Source organism: Nothobranchius furzeri, chromosome 7 (assembly GCF_043380555.1).
Source record: "Nothobranchius furzeri strain GRZ-AD chromosome 7, NfurGRZ-RIMD1, whole genome shotgun sequence".
Taxonomy (NCBI): domain Eukaryota; kingdom Metazoa; phylum Chordata; class Actinopteri; order Cyprinodontiformes; family Nothobranchiidae; genus Nothobranchius; species Nothobranchius furzeri.
This window is the reverse complement of record NC_091747.1, coordinates 60,506,833-60,526,790: the sequence shown is the minus strand read 5'-3', so window position 1 is coordinate 60,526,790 and position 19,958 is coordinate 60,506,833. Positions and strand designations below refer to the sequence as shown.

The 19,958-nt window shown below is 42.9% G+C and overlaps 1 protein-coding gene across 1 annotated transcript in view; it reads left to right on the top strand.

The window, feature by feature from the left end:
• Positions 1-18,728, top strand: part of LOC107383081 (cadherin-18) — a 164,207-nt gene extending 145,479 nt beyond the window's left edge. Inside the window, exon 12 of the mRNA XM_070553262.1 lies at positions 17,923-18,728. Coding sequence (XP_070409363.1) covers positions 17,923-18,428 — 506 coding nt within the window. The 3' untranslated portion in view covers positions 18,429-18,728. The remainder of the gene's footprint in view (positions 1-17,922) is intronic.
• The last annotated feature ends 1,230 nt before the right edge of the window (positions 18,729-19,958 follow it).

Genomic DNA, 19,958 nt, shown 5'->3' with positions numbered 1-19,958 from the left:
GGGCTAAGGGATGAAGGCATATAACTGAGATTATGTTATTTTAGGGCTTTATCGCGGTACATACACAGCATGGTTAAAAATAAATAAACAAATGCCACCAAACTTCAGCAGCGCTCACACAAATGTTTTAGTAGCCCATCTTCAGCTTTGATTATGCGTTGTTTTCATCTAGTGTTGTTTTCCATTTGCACAAAGATCGCGTATTGATGTTGGGAATCCAACCGCCGCACAGAGCCTTCTCCAGCACATCCATGTGTGAACTTTATGTCTCTTTCACATTTTGAGCCTGACAAATTCTGGCATTCTCCTCTTGGAACATGTCCACACCATCGGGAAGAAAAAATCCATCGATGGAATAACCTGGTCCTTCAGTAAATGCAGATAGTCAGCTGACCATCATAACGCCGGGGACACACCGGCCGCCGAAGCGCCGCGAAAAGGGGGCCGCCTTCATTCGGCGCCCTTGTTATCTTATTCTATAGACCACGTGGGCCGGCGCGCGCCGGCGTTCCAGCCCGCACCGAGCAGGGATCGTTTTGGCGTCTGCTCTATTTTTTTCGCGAGCCGCGGGTGGACCGCGTCAATTCTGGCAGGAAGTCAAACCTCGACATAAGAGGCAGGCCGGTAAATTTAACAAAATAAAGCATTTCAAAATACAATTCCGCGATAGTCAGATGTGTTCGTAAACAGACACTGCATAAAGAACCACACACACACACACACACACACATCGAACTTGTGTGTGTGTGTGTGTGTGTGTGTGTGTGTGTGTGTGTGTGTGTGTGTGTGTGTGTGTGTGTGTGTGTGTGTGTGTGTGTGTGTGAGACCACGTGAAGGCAGTGTGGTTTTGGGTGTCTTTCAACTGGAGCAAACAGGACAGAGAGGCAGAAAGTCGTAGGACAGCTGTTAACAACTGGTTCACACCAGAGGTTCACACACACACACACACAGCAAGGGGGAGGGGGGTGTAGAGGAAAAGAGCAGAGAAAAGGCAGAGAGGAAATGGAGAAAAATTACGAGGTGCGCCTCGACCAGAGCGGAGAAACAAGCATCTGGTCTGAACTGAGGAGCAGCGGCCGAATTTCGTGAGCGCTTCGCCTCCCGGCGCTTCGGCGGCCGGTGTCCCCCCGGCGTAAGGTTACCGAACTGCAGCAACCCTGTATCATAAACTCAGGTGGTGTAGGCACAGGTAATGTTTAGTTCAACACTAGAGCTTAAATAACTTGTGAGTCGATCTCTGTGGGGCGAAAGCTCTGGCGCTCCTGTTTCAGGAAGTAGAAGTTGATCAGGGAGTGGGGAACCAAAACTCTCCTGGCCTCTAAGCCAAAAGCAGCCTTCCTCGCCGTGAGCCAACATGCCGGAGTCCATGAGTGCTAACTTTCAGTGTGACATTAATCTGCGTAGCTTTCTAATCTAATTTCTATCGGCAGCTGCTGCAGGAAACTGGGACTGTTTTCATGTTCAGCCAGCAAATGAAACTCAAAATGGCCGATCATATTTAAAGAATAACAGTGAACTCGGTCTTTACTGCAGTGATGGCTCTCTAATTTCAGTCTCCCTCTAGATAAAAGTCCAGCAGGCCTTTTAAGCTAGGATCTGGTTTGATACGAAAGCAAACGGTTAGTTTGCTACAGAATACAAAGTTGTAGAACCTGGAAAAAAAAACAGCACAGTGATCAAATTAATAAATATTTAATGATGATGTTAATCAGCAAAAGGGACAAAGCAACAAATTCTTGTAAAAACAAGTTTTTTCAAGATTTTCCTCACAAAATCCAGACTCCTCCAGGGTAGCATCGCTGTTTGCTATGTTTATGTTTATATTTATGTTTATTTATCTAGCAGACGCTTTTATCCAAAGCGACTTACAGTTTATAACCTATAGGGCATGTTGTGATCTGTGGGGGAAACCGGAGCACCCGGAGGAAACCCACGCATGCCTGGGGAGAACACACAACTCCACGCAGAAAGGCCGCAGCCGAGTTTCGAACGTACGACCTTCGTGCTGCGAGGCAACAGTGCTAACCACTGCGCCACCACGCAGCCCAAACTACAACATCCAACAGTGATAACCACTGCGCCACCACGCAGCCCAAACTACATCATCCAACAGTGCTAACCACTGCGCCACCACGCAGCCCAAACTACATCATCCAACAGTGCTAACCACTGCGCCACCACGCAGCCCAAACTACATCATCCAACAGTGCTAACCACTGCGCCACCACGCAGCCCAAACTACATCATCCAACAGTGCTAACCACTGCGCCACCACGCAGCCCAAACTACATCATCCAACAGTGCTAACCACTGCGCCACCACGCAGCCCAAACTACATCATCCAACAGTGCTAACCACTGCGCCACCATGCAGCCCAAACTACATCATCCAACAGTGCTAACCACTGCGCCACCACGCAGCCCAAACTACAACATCCAACAGTGCTAACCACTGCGCCACCATGCAGCCCAAACTACATCATCCAACAGTGCTAACCACTGCGCCACCATGCAGCCCAAACTACAACATCCAACAGTGCTAACCACTGCGCCACCACGCAGCCCAAACTACATCATCCAACAGTGCTAACCACTGCGCCACCATGCAGCCCAAACTACATCATCCAACAGTGCTAACCACTGCGCCACCATGCAGCCCAAACTACAACATCCAACAGTGCTAACCACTGCGCCACCACGCAGCCCAAACTACATCATCCAACAGTGCTAACCACTGCGCCACCATGCAGCCCAAACTACAACATCCAACAGTGCTAACCACTGCGCCACCACGCAGCCCAAACTACATCATCCAACAGTGCTAACCACTGCGCCACCACGCAGCCCAAACTACATCATCCAACAGTGCTAACCACTGCGCCACCACGCAGCCCAAACTACAACATCCAACAGTGCTAACCACTGCGCCACCATGCAGCCCAAACTACATCATCCAACAGTGCTAACCACTGCGCCACCACGCAGCCCAAACTACATCATCCAACAGTGCTAACCACTGCGCCACCACGCAGCCCAAACTACATCATCCAACAGTGCTAACCACTGCGCCACCATGCAGCCCAAACTACATCATCCAACAGTGCTAACCACTGCGCCACCATGCAGCCCAAACTACAACATCCAACAGTGCTAACCACTGCGCCACCACGCAGCCCAAACTACATCATCCAACAGTGCTAACCACTGCGCCACCACGCAGCCCAAACTACATCATCCAACAGTGCTAACCACTGCGCCACCACGCAGCCCAAACTACATCATCCAACAGTGCTAACCACTGCGCCACCACGCAGCCCAAACTACATCATCCAACAGTGCTAACCACTGCGCCACCACGCAGCCCAAACTACATCATCCATCAGTGCTAACCACTGCGCCACCATGTTCTGTTTCACCACCACATCTCTCTCTCCTGATAAACACTGAGCCTCTTGGAGAATTTTCCAGAAGACATCTGGACCTCTGTTGGCTGGATTTTTAGGCAGCATAAGCTTTGCTTAATCAGTGAGAATATGAATATTTTGTGTATTTTTTAAAAATATTTCCAATCCTTAAGTGCAATCACATTATGTACTCCACCAAATCTTTGTTCATATTTAAAGAAATATCAAATGCCGCGAGCTCAGGGACACACGCCCCCCTCATTTGTCTTCTTGGTGGTGTTATGTTGCTTTCTCCTGCATCCACTTCCTGTCACTGGGAAATTATCCTCAGCAAATGTTCTGAAGGTTGTTTTGATTCCTAAAAAGCATCCAGGCTGGAGGGAGAACAGAGGAGGAATGCTGCAGCCTCAAAGCGAGGGCACACACATGAACCTTCAGCAGAGGTCCTTTAAAAGCATCTGGGACGCGACACGTCCCGCATCTTAAGAGACAGGATGTGTCCTGGATTGGGAATTGATTTTAAAGTAAATGCCTTCACAGATACCTTTTATGGCTCATCTAAAAGAAAAAGACTAAAGTGAGAGGTGGGATGCAAAAGAAAAACCCTAATTTTATAAAATCCCTGCCATGTTTGTTAATTGGGAGTAAGCTGTGAGAAGATGCACAATAAAAAGGTGCATTATAGAAACAGCTTTTAGTGATAAAACGTTTAAGTTGTGATGGACCAGTAGACAGCAGAGCCTTGACCTGATGTTGGCTCTCTTGTTTTTGCCATTATTTGAAAGATGTACAAGAAACAGGCCCAAACCTTTGGGCAGATGTCATAATTATGCATTACGATGTTTCAGTTAGCCAACAGAGATCCTAATGTTGGCCCTTGTTCGGTTTTATCCTGGCTTACCCCGGCTTTCCACGGGAGCCGTCAGCAGCACGTTACTGCAGCAGCACGTCACAGCTGCTGACAGGAACCGCTGTGGTCAACAGAACCTTTTCCACCGGAGCCGTCAGCAGCGCGAGTCGGCCGTGTCTCAGGAGCAGCATGTCGCTGCCTTTAAGCGCTGGTTCTATTTTCTACGCGCGACGCCTCTGAAACGGGTCAAGTTCGACATTTTTGGGGAAGGAAAGACAGGAAATCGGACGCGGAAATGGAGAGAAGCTCCCGAGATTTTCAGAATAAAGAACGTACTGCCTTCCGGTTTCTTTACTTTTAAAAAAGGTTACTAACTGTGCGTCCCCGTGAGAAGTTATCACCTAGCTAGCGGTCTCCTTTGTTTTTCAGGTCCGTATTGGCGATTATAAAACGGACAGAACATAAAACACAAACCATGTTGTAGTTTTCTCCTGCTTGTTGTTGTGTTTACTGACGACTCGTGTGACTTCGTGCCCTGTCGGTGACAGCTGCTCCCCTGCTGCTTCGCGTCTCGTGGGAAGGGCCAAGCAGCAGCTTACGCGAGCAAGACGTGCTGCTGCAGTAACGTGCTGCTGACGGCTCCCGTGGAAACCCGGGGTTAGACCCGGTCGACGTGCGTTACAGCATTTTGTTTATTTGTAAAAGAAAAGCAAAAAGATCATTTCAGCCTTCAGATGACACAGAAACATGTTTAGAAAACCCCGAACTATGTTTACAAACTGGTTTAGGACTGAAACTCAAAACGCTGCATTACACTTTTCAGTTGACAACCGAAACTCCACTTTTTGCAAACAATGACTCATCCTTGTATCTGTCTTGTTTTGTTTACCAAAGTGCAAACTTTATCTGCATGCCTCCCATTTTTTCTGCTTTTGGTTTACATTTATGGCGCCACATACAGGCCTGGCATATGTACTACAGTTTTAGTGTTTTCATGTGGATGAAGACAGAAAATGATTGTTCTGTAAAGGCCGTCTATGCATAGACAAGACCGCCGGGAGCTCCCATTTGCATATCCGTGTTCAAATGCTTGCAGAACTGAAACTATGAAGATAGAACAAAAACTTTTTTTGCATAATAAACCGGAGGAGTCACACTTAAATCTCACACACTGAACGTGTCCCAGAGCGCTGCGTATTTCCGCTAATGGGTTAGCAAAAAACAACCAAAACGCACAAATAAGAAAAGCGTTTTCATTCAGACGCAGACGCTGTTTCGTTCTGATCTGCAGCTCACGCGGCTTCACACGCTAGAATAAACGCCGTCACGTTGTCAACGTGAGCTGTCACATGATTATCACTCACCCAATCACCTGCTTTGACGTTTTTTTCCCGCGAATTGTAGTTTGTTGTAGTCCCAGTCTTTCGCCTTTTTTCTTGTGCTTTTTTGCAATAATACGTTTAGACAAACACATGCTACACACATCACACACCCACTACAAACTCCCGACACACACACACACACCCCTACGAACGTTTTGATGACTCATGGACCCGCCAAACGGCACATATTCCCTCCTCGATGCAGTTGAGGCCATTACAGCGCTGGAGGATGTTCAAGTGTCACTTTCAGTTTCCTCATGTATAAATTCATGCAATATTCTTTATTAATGTTATTATTATTAGTTAGAGAAAAGGAAAAATAGAGAAAAGGAAAAATATACTACAGAAAAATTTGTGACAAATGTTCAATATTATTCATTTAGACTCCTGCAGATTATTATTATTTAAGTTTTTGTTTTTGTTACAGTTTATATAAATGAGTGTATCTCAGAAACTATTTTATGGAAGCACTTCAAGTAAATTTGTGGTTGTTTGAAAGGATTGTGTGAAACTTTTTTCCATTGACAATTTTGAGGGATAAAGCTGTGGCATTTCTGTATAATGAAAAATATGTGTAAAAACAAAAAACGATTTTCAGTTTCTGTGTAGATAATTGCACTTTTTAGTAAAATATTTTGTTGCTATGAACATTTTACATTTATATAATTAAAATGTATAATGTAAGGGTTGTATTGATGTATAGAAAGTTGAAATACTCCAAAAGATGGCACCACAGCATGTAAAAATGTAAATATAAGTTCTGGCGAACTTGTTCTGTGGCAGGTCTTAAAGGGTTAAAATGATAGACATAATGTTCTTTGGCCTTCTTACATTGAATGACGCTAGCAAAGGTGTCAGGAGTCTGCCCTGCAATCAGTGGGTTGCTGGTTTGACTCCATACGAGTCTGTCATTTTATCTTTGGGCAAGACACTTGAACCCTTCTTGCCTACTGGTGGTGGTCGGAGGGACCAGTGGCGCCAGTTGTGTGGCAGCCTCGTCTCTGTCAGTGCGCCCCAGGGCAGCTGTGGCTACAGTGTAGCTCATCACCACCAGTGTGTGAATGTGTGTGTGAATGGGTGAATGACTGACTAGTGTGAAGCTTTGAAGTTCTTTGACATAGAAAAGCACAATACAAACGTTGGCCATTTACTATTGTTCTGAAGAAGGACGTGTTTAAAAAAATCTGGGACTGTTGGATTATTCTGACAAAAATCTAGCTGACAAATACATTTCATGGCTCGTATCTGTCGAAAGTGGTGCCGTGTTTAAGTTATCTGACTAAAACTCCCAGGAAATTTTGCAGTGATTGAAACGATTCCTGAACGTCTGGCCAGCGCTTAACCGAACCACCTTCAGGCATTCAGAGCACACACGGCTGGTTACGGGGAGATGACGATCATTTTTGTCTCTGCACAAACAAAAATGTTCCGATCTGTAAACCTGTTCAATTCTGCTCTCTGCGTGGTTTCAATTGGACAACAGCTAAGTTGTTTGTCAATATTTTTGCTCTATAAGTTCAAAGGTCGACTAAAAAAAGCCCCAAAACTAACAGGGTAAAAAAAAGAGGGGAAGAGCCTCGCACTGCTACTTATTTTAGCAGACTTGGCCAAACTTGAGTCAATAAATCAATTCTCCTCCTGCGGCAAGGGCAAGGACAGTAGTCCCATTAAGTTGTCTGGTCTCACTTTAACAAAACCCTTCGTTGACAGCGTGTGGAAACAAAACACACGTCCCTCTCACAGGACGAGGAATCATAACCACCCTGAAAAATATTCTCAGAACGAGATCATCAGAAAGATGTGTGGGAAAGTAAAAGCCTTTATTTAGTTGGTGGGCATGTGTGCCTTGTTACCGTGGCAACCCGTCTTTCCAGTGACAGCGGATGATTTTCACACGAACTTGCAAATACGATCGTGTCTCCCGCGACGAAAAGCGGATGGTCGGTGTTAACAGGTTAGATGCACGTAGCAGCGTTTGCGATCAGAAACGTCAAAAATATCACAAACGGAACGTAAAAAGATCAAAGGGAACTCATTAGATTTCCACAAGTAAACAATCAGCCCTGAGAGGTGTTGCAGCTTCGTTCTCCGCCAGCCTGTCTGCATTAGGGCGTGATTAGATAAAACTGTCTAATAACACAGTTGCTCCTCTTCCCTCCTCTCATTACTGATTGTCTGTGGACGTTAGTGCGTGAAGGTGATGCATAATCATACAGACCGTCTTCCTCCACGACTCTCCTGGCTGAGGCGAACAAAAGGCCATCACCGCTGTTTGCAGAAAACAGTCGAGTCGAAGACACGCTGTGAATATTTAAACACCAGCACGATGCAGCTCCTAGTTAGGACAGAACCAAAGCGACGAGCAGAGGGAAGTGATCATATCGGCTTCTTATTTTTCTCCAGGACGGTCGACCTGTGTCTCAGCTTGTTTTTAGATTCACGTCTCAGATATCAGACTTCCGTTCGGCCAAAGAGTCTTAATGTTTTGTCAAAAAACTCACAACAAATTACCAATAAAAGCGTTTTAAATCTTTTGGACACCCCGTCATTTGAGGTCACTTCTTAGGGCTGTTGTTTTGTTTGTTTTTGTTTTTTTTGTGTCGGGATTTGATTAAAAGCTAACAGCAGAATCCAGATGAGTTGGTGAAGTGATGTTCAAAGATGTTTGCAGAATGAGCTTTATTTCTAGTTCTGTGGAAACATCGTGCACAGACATTGTTTATTTTTAATGACTCTTTGCAGAGGATGACTTGACAGCTTGCGCTACAGAGTGCACCTTTCTCGGAGTTTGCTTTTGCTTATTGGAAGAGACAGAGCGACTATCTTTCTTGTTCCTTTCTGTTTTTCAAGTTTGAACACAACGTTCTTTCTGCATTTACACCAGATTAAATGCATTCCCATCACAATGGATGTTACATCCGTTAGGTCGATGTCTTAACATGGTTTCTTTTAGATGCATTTCAGAGTTGCAGTAAACAGCTTTAGGCCGTGCAGACGTATGAGCTTTAATTCAGAGAGCTACAGGTGTTATTGAGGCCACTTAAGGAAATGTATATTCAACAAGAGGATTTGATTTTGGGCGGCGCAGTGGTGCAGTGGTTAGAGCTGTTGCCTTGCAGCAAGAAGGTCCTGGGTTCGCTTCCCGTTCTGGGATCTTTCTGCATGGAGTTTGCATGTTCTCCCTGTGCATGCGTGGGTTCTCTCCGGGTACTCCGGCCTCCTCCCACAGTCCAAAAACATGACTGTTAGGTTGATTGGCAGGGGCGGTTCTAGGCCAAATTTTCCAGGGGGGCCACAGTGGGGCCAGTATTTTTTCATGGGGGCGCAAGAAAAAAAGGGAAAAATTTGTGCAATATCAAAATTCTTTTTTGTCGTCGCCATATGACTAATTTTGTGCTTGTGCACAATTTTGCCAAAAGGAAATTCATTGATGTCAGGGAAATAAACTGTATTGCTTGCCTTCGTCTCTCAGCGTCTTTTCCGTTAGTCGTCCTCAAGAATTTCTTTGGGTCCCATTTAAACTATTTTTAATCTTTTCTTCAAAAATCCACCGGGAAACAGTTCTGTCCACAGAGTGTGCTGCTCTCTAAAGGCTCCGTTTGAAACGCTGCAGCGCATTAGTTCCCGTCTCCGAGGCAGCGCGGGGAAAAAAAAATCTGATCTCTTCAGCACAGGGGCCATAACAGGGGCCAGGGCCGGTTCTATAGGGGCCCAGGCCCCTGTTATGGCCCCTGTTTAAAACCGCCAATGTTGATTGGTCTGTCTAAATTGTCCTTAGGTGTGTGTGATTGTATGTCCTGTGTGTCTACGTGGACAAAGTGGGTTCAGAAAATGGATGGATGGATTTGATTTTGTTTTCCAGTATATTCAAAAGCTTGAGATTAAAGTTGAGCGCAGAAAAAGTTAATAAGGTCCAAGAGAAGGAAATTATGATGAAAAATTACATAACGTTGGGATTAAAGTCAAAATGTCAAGAACAGAGATGAGATGTTGAGAATAAAGTCAAGTGTTTATAAAATAGGGCTGAAATTAAATGAGAAAGATTAATGTTGAAAGGATGAGATTCAAATGAACCATAAAAACGATGAAATACTACAAGAAGAAAGTCAACATGATAATATTAATATCAACATTAAAGTTAAAATAGCTAAAAGTCAAAATGAGAAAAATAATGTCAAGATAAAAGTTGATTTATCAAAAATAAAACCTAATAGGTGGAGAAAATGTTGAGAATAATATCTAAATTAATGTTGAAAGTAATAAAGTAAAACATTTATTAAGTAAAAGTTCAAAAAGAAGATTGGAAATCAACATGTAAACCAGAATTGTTCCAATGACCAAAAACACCCATAATTCCCTGCATGAATGAACTACAAGCATGCAATTAAAGGTTATTATAATTGTTTTTTTTTTTACTTTATTACAGTGTAACTTGTGTCTGGAGCTCAAATACACTGTAAAACATGTGGGTTTTATCAGAAAACACTAATAAACCAAGAGCTTCAGAGGTTTTCTGAGCATTTTGAGGATTATTGTGAAGAAATAAAGTAGTTTGCTCAGAAAACAATTTCATTTGTAGTCTATGGAGTAAAATTTCACCCAAAACACTCGGGTTAAATAATAATTAAAAAGAAAAAAGTCTGGTTTCTGAGTTTGGTGGGGTCCACTAACTTGATCCTTGAAAAAATATTTCAACTTATTTCTCAACATTTAGATTTTCTTTCCAAAATTATAATTTTTTCAACTCATTCTGGAAACATCAATTCAAAGTTTTCCAGCATTTAGTCTTTTATCCTCAACATTTGTTCTGTTTTCAAAGTATTTCAGGTTTCTTGTTTATTTGAACTTTATTCCTGTTTATTTATTTCAACGTTTTTTCAACCCTTTGAGTTGTTTTGGGGGAAAATGTCTAAAACATTTTTTTACAACATTCCATTGTTGAAATAATGTTTTGACTGTTTCCTCAACATTTAACTTTAATGTCAAAACTTGGAAACAAAAAAATATCTTTATTCAAATCTCTTCCCACCAACTTGCTGCTCACACATTTAATTCAATTCAAGTTTATTTATAAAGCGCCAAATCACGACAAGAGTCGTCTCAAGGCACTTCACATAATAAACATTCCCATTCAGGTCAGTTCATTAATGGGCCATTCCCATCTGTACCGGGTCGGCCCGGGCCGGGTAGCGTAGGTTGTTTACATATCTGGGTGGCCTGGTATTTTTCCGGGCCAACCAAGGCTCATTCTCAGCCCTCTTCTCGAGGGGGTCTGCTTCAGGCCGACCAGGGCCAACACACCCACTGCTGACAGCAAATTCACACCTTCCATTAGAGCAAGCTTCTGATTGGTGGGTAGAATCAGCCCATATGGGCTTAAGGCAAGGATGTGTGGAATCAACCGGGCCAGGCTGGGGCCGACCAGGGCTACCCGGCCCGGGCCGACCCGGTACAGATGGGAATGGCCCGCCAATCAGAAATAATGTTTCCTATATAAGGAACCCAGCAAATTGCATCAAGTCACTGACTAGTGTCAGTGACTTTACAGAAATCCTCATACTAAGCAAGCATGCAGCGACAGTGAAGAGGAAAACTCCCTTTTAACAGGAAGAAACTCCAGAGAATCCTGGCTCAGTATAAGCAGCCATCCTCCACGACTCACTGGGGATGGAGAAGACAGAGAAGGCACGCACACACACACACGCACGCACGCACGCACGCACACACACACACGCACACACATGACTGCAAATACATTTTTCATAGTTATTTGTTTTTCTTTCATTCTTTTCACAAAAAATTCCAAATAAAACAGAAAAAGAAACAACATTTTTATTCAAATGGCTAAATAAATTGTGTTTTGGACGTTTTCTAATCGTAAACTGTTGCATATATAAAATAAACATAATTCAGATATTTTGATCTTAATAAAAATCTAATAACTGGTCTTTTAGAGATGAACACTGGTTAGTGTCACACTCGCATGCTTCATATGTTCAGTCCCTGCATGTCGCCAATATTTGTTTATGCCTGATTGTTTTCCTTTTGTCTGATTAATGTCCGTGCTTTACCTCCGTGCTCTCTCATAAGCCACCTTAATTAAGTCTGCAGCCGGCCAGAGAGGAATATTTCTGCGTCTGGGATTGACTCTGTGGATAATAGCTTTTCCACATGACTTAGATAATATTAATAAGCAGTTTCAATTACTAACACCAATTTAGTTTCACTGACAATATTACAGTACTAATTGGTTTAAGTGGAGGAATGAACGTAGAAAATGCCACAATAAAACATATTTGGGTCTTTGCCGTCTCATCATCATCACGTTGATGAATTCATCCTAAATTTTTACCCAAAGTTCATATTTTTGGCGGCTGTGGCATCACGCTTCTTTTATCAAACTGAAGTGCTGTGTCTCGTTTTCAGCGAGTCCTTCGCACGTCCGTAAAAACTGATGATTAGTTTAAATGGATCATGATATGTTTAGCTGTTTTATTCAATGGTGAAAATTTGCCTTTTTTTAAAGACATTTGAAGGATTTTTTTTCTAGTTGTTTTTTGATAGCCAGGTCTTAAGTACTTGAGAAACAATGCCCTATTTGAGTCAAACCTACAGTTTTAACAGTCACATTAATTCCTTCGGAGTCCTCTTTAACCAGAGTATAAAGTGTTACGTCTATAATGGCCGCTGCTTTAGCATGCAGATCCTCAGACCTGCAGAATGCTCCCTGCTGACGACATAGGAGGTGAACCACAGAGCACTTAGACCTCCCTGGAAACATCATATACTGACTAGACAGACTGATCAGATACCGTCCTGTGTCAACAACATCAAAGCATGGATCCATCCTACCTTGTATCAGTGGCTCAGGCTGCTGATGTTGGTGGTCTAATGGACTCAGTACAGAACCTTTGGGATGTGATGGAACTGGATATTCCCATCATTGATGGAACTGTGTGATGCTGTCATGTTAACGTGGACCAGAACCTCTGAGGAATGTTTCAGGCGCCTTGTTGGATTGATGACCTGGAGAATTGACACTTGGTGGGGCTTGGTGACCAGATTAGTTCACTTGCACGCTATTAAGTTTACACTTGTAGCTGAAATTAGAAAAAAAAAATTCAAAACTGAAATAAAAAAATGCAGAAAACATTTAAAAAGTGATGAATGAAAAAATGTTAAAAATTAAACAGATATAAAGAGAAAATTAAACTGGAAAATACTGACTAATAGGGAGCTTTTATTTTCCTAAAATAAACCTATAACTTTTTGTGGTGTTTGGAGTCCCACCTTCATGTTGTGTGGGCTTGCATGCTTACTGTCCACACCTGTTACAGATTTGGTGTAATTGCCTCTATTTTGTGTTGACCTGTGTCTGATGAAGACACCACTGGTGTTAAAATGTTGGTTTTGCTTGTAAATTACACCGTTGGAAACTATCACTGAGCTCCAACTCTGTTTCTATATTTTAATTCTCCTCTTTCTACCGTGAGGTACCTGGAAGACAGATGCAGGACGATGCACACAGTCAGTGTGCTTACACGTGCATCAGAAAACCAAAATGTTGCCCTAAAAAGACTGACGTTGGTTTTTAAATGCACGTAAACGTGTTAGTCTTGCTGAAGACGAGCTGGTTCTAATCATACTGGAGCACCCAGATGATCCTTAAATTGGTGTATGAATTTCGAGTTCCGTTGCTCTTCCGTGACAGCGGGTTTGTGTGTGTGTGTGTGTGTGTGTGTGTGTGTGTGTGTGTGTGTGTGTGTGTGTGTGTGTGTGTGTGTGTGTGTGTGTGTGTGTGTGTGTGTGTGTGTGTGTGTGTGTGTGTGTGTGTGTGTGTGTGTGCGTGTGTGCGTATGAAGCAGACGGTCCTTTCCGTTACTTGTCCGAGACAGCGGGGGGTGGGAGTATGGTGCTTGCACGTGCACTCGATCCGCTGCTGTTTCTCACCAGTATCAGCTGATGGAGGGCCCTACTTTTGTTTCCCTGCCGTGCGACATTCGTGTCAGCGGACACGGTGGGGTCGGGGAGGGGCATGACGCTTAGCTTGGCGGGTGACCAAGCCTTATAAAGCGCTGGGGGAAACCCTGGGTCCAGCATAATAATAGCAAAGTGTTGCTAATAAAGTGGCCAGTGAGGGGGAAAAAAGACCAACAAACTGGCTTTGAACTCTGGATGATTCAGTCCGGTTTACGGAATAAGACAAAGTAATATGAGAGCATTCATTATTTACGTTGAGGGGTTGTGAAAAGATTAAAAATCATTCTGTTTCTTCTCTTGAATGACCCACTTCACCTCACACACTCCTACATTTCTGTGTAAGAGTAATTGGGTGTTCTAAACAAACCCAGCGATAAGCCTTGTCGCGGACAAATTGCATTTTTTCACCTTTTTGAACCCCAACACGGCGCCACCAGTTCACCTGGTGGAGAAAAGTTGGAAGAAAAGGAAAAACAAAATTGTATTTTTTATATGACTTAAGTGAAAGTCAGACTGTTTACTTTTCAGCCTTGCTTTAACAAGTCAGCATCCAATCAAGATAAAAGGAAAACAAGAAAATGAACCCAGACCTTGTTAATTTAGTTTATTATCTCAGGCTCAGAGCGTTGCTGCAGGCTTTAAGATGCTGTAACCAGAGACTGCCCCATTACCAGGCAGCATTATGAATAATTTTATTTATTTATTTACTTTATAATGGGTCTGATCAGTTTGCAAATGTATTAGTTCACATAATATAATATAATTTACTTAATTGTATCAATACACGACGGATGTTTATCCAAACATTTTACAGAATTTGTCTGTTTATCATTTTGGTTCTTTTTCTAGACATTAATGCATTTGAATGAAACCCTAAAGTGCATCCTCGCTGGACATTTGGTCTCTCTCAGCAGCTCTTCTCTGCTCTTATAGCAGCTCTGTCTGTCCGTAATGTGATCAGACGCCAGTAAAAGGTTTAATTAGTTGGTGTCTACGTACATTCTAAACTAATGTCTGAACGTTCCCAACATCATTATTGGATTCCCATCATAAACAGGCTGGATGTTGGGCATTTGTGTGGTACAAATTCAAGTGTGATAAAAGTACAAATCACCACTAAATTCATCACCACCTTCTGATTTAAATTTGTAAGCAGTCTCTTTAAAATGTCAACCAACTAAACGATGTTAAATTGTTGACATTTTAATCCTGACCAAATGAATCCCTGTTGTGATTTATATATGTAATCCCTCCAGTAAATTCTGGGTTATCTCCCAGTGGGATTAGTCTTGAAAAGCTGTACAGCAGGGGTCATGATCTCTGATCCCCGAGGACCTTAAACCAGCATGTTTTTGTCATTTTCCTGCTCCAACACTCTTGATTCAATGGTTGAGTCAGTTGTTCTGCCTGTTGGTCAGCTGCTGATTAAAGTCAGGTGTGTTTAAGCAGGGAAACAACTGAAACATGCTGGATTGCCACCCTTCTGATCCAACTCCCCTGTAGAGGGAGGTGATCAGAAGGCATCTGAACTACCACAGCTGACTTTGATGACAAGAGCATCAGCTGGAACTTACCCCACCTCTTAATCTGAGCCCAACCCCCCTACAGGGTATCTGCGGGTCCTTAAAAAGTCTTAAAAAGTCTTAAATTTGCTTTTCAAAATTTATGGCCTTAAAAATGACAAATAATCCTTAAATACAATTTCCAAAGGTCTTTAATTACCAAAGGCCCACTAAACAAGATTCTTTTATTTCTATAAAAAATTTGTGAATTTCTAGTCAGTGTTCAGGATTTTTTGTGTATGATGTTGGCGTAAGCGGAACCGTACACATTCAGTTGGTTGTGAAAGGGGGCCATTTTTAGATGAGCACATTAGCTGGTTAAGCTAGGGGGAGCTTGCGCCATGGAGGTTTAATGGCAACTGGATGGCTAATCCCACGTTTGCGATGTGGTTAGCACCGGTTCCAGGCAATAGCTGGAAATTAAAGCTTAAATTTAATATTGAAAATAGCTTAAATTTGGTCAAAGTGGCCTTATAAAGTTCTTAAAAAGTCTTAAATTTGGCTCCCTTAAACCTGAAGATACCCTGCCCTAGGGAGGATTCTCCTTTGAGTCTCTCATAGGTGAGAGTTAGAAGGACCCAGTAAATCTAGAGCTTTACCTTTTGGTTGGACTCTTTCTTCCCTGCAATGACCTCAGACATATCCCCCCATCCACCCTACCAGTGAAAAAGGTAGCAGAGTATCCCACAAAACAATATTTTAATACGGTTTGGAGTTTCATCCACACGAAAGTGGAGAAGCACGGCACCAAAAGCAATTATTTCGAAAACCTCCAACCAAGTTAGAGCTTTGCTAATTACACATTGTTAGAATTAGCTTGTGGACGTAAATAGCAAGGCTTTATGTTTCGTGACATCACTGCTCATGACGAAAGTGCTCCGACGTCCCAAATGTGGTTGCACTCACTTGTGTTTACAAGCTCAGCTACTGCTCCGTGTAGAAGACCACAGGTGAAGGACGATGCTTATTGCCCACCACTTGGTTATTTCATGTTTGAAGTATGTTTTCTAGCAAAGACAACAATGATTTGAGGAACTACTGCTCTCTACAGGCCTGGCATACCTTTGTGAGTGTTTCACAATGCAATGGATTTGTTTGCTGAAAACAAGGTGATGTGGACCCAAGTTATATTTCCTAGATATCTGGCTGTGCGTGTACACGACCTGTGGTACTGAAACATGCATGTTGTGTGAATGTTGGTTATTGCATTGCTCAGGCACAAGAAGCTGAAGGTAACTATTTGGCTGAAGCTTTATTAAAAAAAAAAAGGCAATTCAGCCTTAAGTCTGATTTAATGAGTGTGTGGTGGTTTTAATCCAGTTCATATCCAAGTGGCTTTCTGGTTAATCCAACAATCATTACAGCCAGAAGAGTGAATCCATGTTCTGTTCCCAGGTCAGGTCTGTATTTCTGACACAACCCGAAGCGCTTCTTGTCCCTCTTATTCACTTTGGATGCAGTTGTTTTCTCTTCCTTGCTCGCCTTCGAGCAAACTGAAAAATTCAAGTCTTAACTGTTTAATCAACAATTAAAGCTTTATGGTAATGCATTTGCCACCAGATTGTTCACACAGAAAAAGCATTGCTTGAGTACGTAGATGAGCCAAACTCGTCTTTGCCCTCTCAGGTTAGAAGAGCTGGATGTTCTTTGTCCAACACTTTCTAGTCTCACACCTCCTAATAGCTGCAGGACGTCTCCGTCTGAGTGGAAGCGCTTCTGTTTATTTCACCTTTTAAAAAAATGTTTTTTTTAATGATCAGGATTTCTCTTTATGTTCCCCTGAACTGCTCCAGTCTGAGGTAACAACACGCAGAAAAAAGACTGATCTCTCTGATGATGGAACATAATAAACCCTCTTTAACTCATTCGCTGCCAGCGTTTCTCACCGTTTTTACTGTTTTTTTAAGAGTGACACAGCGTTGCCCACTAGGATGATGTCGATGCCAAAACTACCAAAACAAAGCGGAGACTCATCTCTTACATCAGGAAAAATCAGCACGTTTCGAGCGTTATCCGTTCTTTCATAGTCCGTTGTTGAATTGTGATCGACAGAAGCTTTTCCGGTTCATGCCTCACTTTTTTTTTACAGCAGCGGCCCAAAATGATCTCCTAACACATGGATGTTCTGCTTCCTGATCACGTGACGTATGCGGATGGAGATCGGCTTCAGAGCTGAGGTGTTTGTTCTCACCGTGCGGGGGCTCGTTCCGACGCCCACACAGTAAAAAAACATGCAAATGACGTAATTTGCTGTGAACGGTTGGATCTAAAATGACAGTGAATGAGTTAAAGGTATTCATCACACAAATACAATCCATCGTCATTAGAGTATTAATGCTGGTTTTAAACCCCTGGTGTGAAGAAATTATTCATTTATCTTGGTTTTTTGGGGGGTATTTTTTTAACAAGTTGTCGCATCTCAAAATAAATTAACTTCATTATTTTTGCCAGCAGCACAAAAAATATTTGACCCTGAAAGCTCCTGATCTTGGTTTTGCTTCAAGGATCATCAATGAAATTACCTAAACAATCATTTTCCTGATCACAGATCATCAGAAGTGGCCCAATCTTGGATAACTGGGAGAAAATGGATGGGTGAACATGATGTTAGCAGCTTTTACTGACAACCATCTGATAGAATGACTTTAAAGAATTATCAAAATGGCCTCAGATCAGATAAATAATCATCAAAATGTATCACAGAGAAAAATTCAAACACTAAAACGTTGTTTCTCTTTGTTACAGCCATCGTGGTCCTCTTCGTCACACTTCGGCGGAGTAAGAAAGAGCCCCTTATCATCGCCGAGGAGGACATCAGAGAAAATGTTGTGACCTATGATGATGAGGGCGGCGGCGAGGAGGACACAGAGGCCTTTGACATAATTGCTCTCCGTAATCCGGCCGCCGCAGAGGAGCTGAAGTTCCGACGGGACATTCGTCCAGAGGCAAGGGGCCACTGTAGCCTTCCCCACAATCACAAGACTCCATCTGTGGAGCTGGATGAGGTGGACGTGCAGGAGTTTATCAGGCAGAGACTGGTGGAGGCCGACATGGACACCAGCGTGCCGCCCTACGACTCCCTCCAGACCTATGCCTATGAGGGTCAGGGCTCATCTACGGGCTCCATCAGTCCATTGGACTCGGTTGCCGCGCCGTCGGAGCAGGAATATAACTACCTGGAGGACTGGGGACCTGAGTTCCGGAGACTAGCAGAACTCTACGAAGACTCAGAGTCAGACGTGACCACCTAGTCTGTGATTTCACTTCTGTTCAAACCAAATCCGATTAAAACTCATTTTTCAATGAATGACGTGAGCACACAGACTGACCAGTTCAGCGGTTCTCAAATGTTACCGTTGAACTAAAAAAAAAAAAAAAACGGACCTCTGAATTTTGTTTCTTTTTCATTTTGTCACGTTGGATCATGGATCGTTCATCCGCAAGTGTCAGATTTGAGATGAAAGAAAATTTATGAGGAAAAAATGGAAAATATTTTCCTTGGTGTATATTTTTTATTGCTCAATAAAGTCCTAAAAATTCATTTGCGTGGATACGTGGAGACCGTTTGTACGTTTGTCTTACTCCTCTGAGAACAGATGTAGAGCACAGTGTGCAGCGACAAGGTGGGAGGCAACACCAAAGGTGTTGGTGACTCATGACACAGAGAACGGCGCTGGTGCCGCCATATGCACAGCAATAACACATCCAGTCACAAGAGCTCACAGTGTTTGTGTTTATTTTCTCAGCTTTGAGCTGATCTGTGGAAATCAGCCATTAGCCCCCCTCAAGAAAAAAAAATGTATGGAGATTCAAAAACTAATTATTTTTATCGGTGCGTGTTTCAGAACAAATCGGATTCACCAAAAATCTTGTAAGTATTAAACTGCTTTGCTTCAAAAACAGCGGATTATGCGTCCAGAGCTACAGAAAATAATAACAAACAGCAACCTTGGTCTTCTCAGGTTTCCTCTCATTTATTTATGTGTAAGCCCCTTCGTATGAGTTGTTGTCTCTGTGTTGGTTTATGAATTTATCCCTGGTGTTCGCAAGGATTAAGCTGAGAGAAATATGTGTTCCCTCGTCGTCGCTAGACGTTCCACTCTGAGGTAATAAAGATGAAAAAAGTGGCATTAATATTCAGCTAATGTTGATGTAAAGTGATGTCTGACTATTTTAAAATCTCCATAGGTTTAATTTCTCTAGTTAACTTTCCAGTTAACTTGTTGGGACGACACGTGCCCTACCAGCTGTTGACCTGCCAGTTATTTTATTTGCTCCCAGCTGTTTCCTGATCGGTAAAGGCCTTCGCTGACAGCGTTTCTCACCGTTTTTACAGTTTTTTTAAGAGTCATAGAACTTTGCGCGCTAGGATGATGTCGACGCCAAAACAACCAAAACAAAGTGGAGACTCACCTCTTACATCAGGAAGAATCTGCGCGTTTCGAGCGTTATCCGTTCTTTCATAATCCGTTGTTGAATTGTGATCGGCAGAAGCTTCTCCTGTTCGCGCCTCACTTTTTTTACAGCAGCGGCCCAAAACGATCTCCTAACACATGGATGTTCTGCTTCCTGATCACGTGACGTGTGACGTATGCGGATGAGGTGTTTGTTCTCACGGCGCGGGGGCTCGTTCCGATGCCCACACTGTAAAAACATGCTAATGACGACTTTAGTTGTCATTGGCAGTGAATGAGTTAAGGGGTATGAGGTGCTCTGGGGTTGAGTTGAGTAACCAAAGACGACACCATTTAAAGGTTTAGCACCTCTTAAAGAGCAAGTCA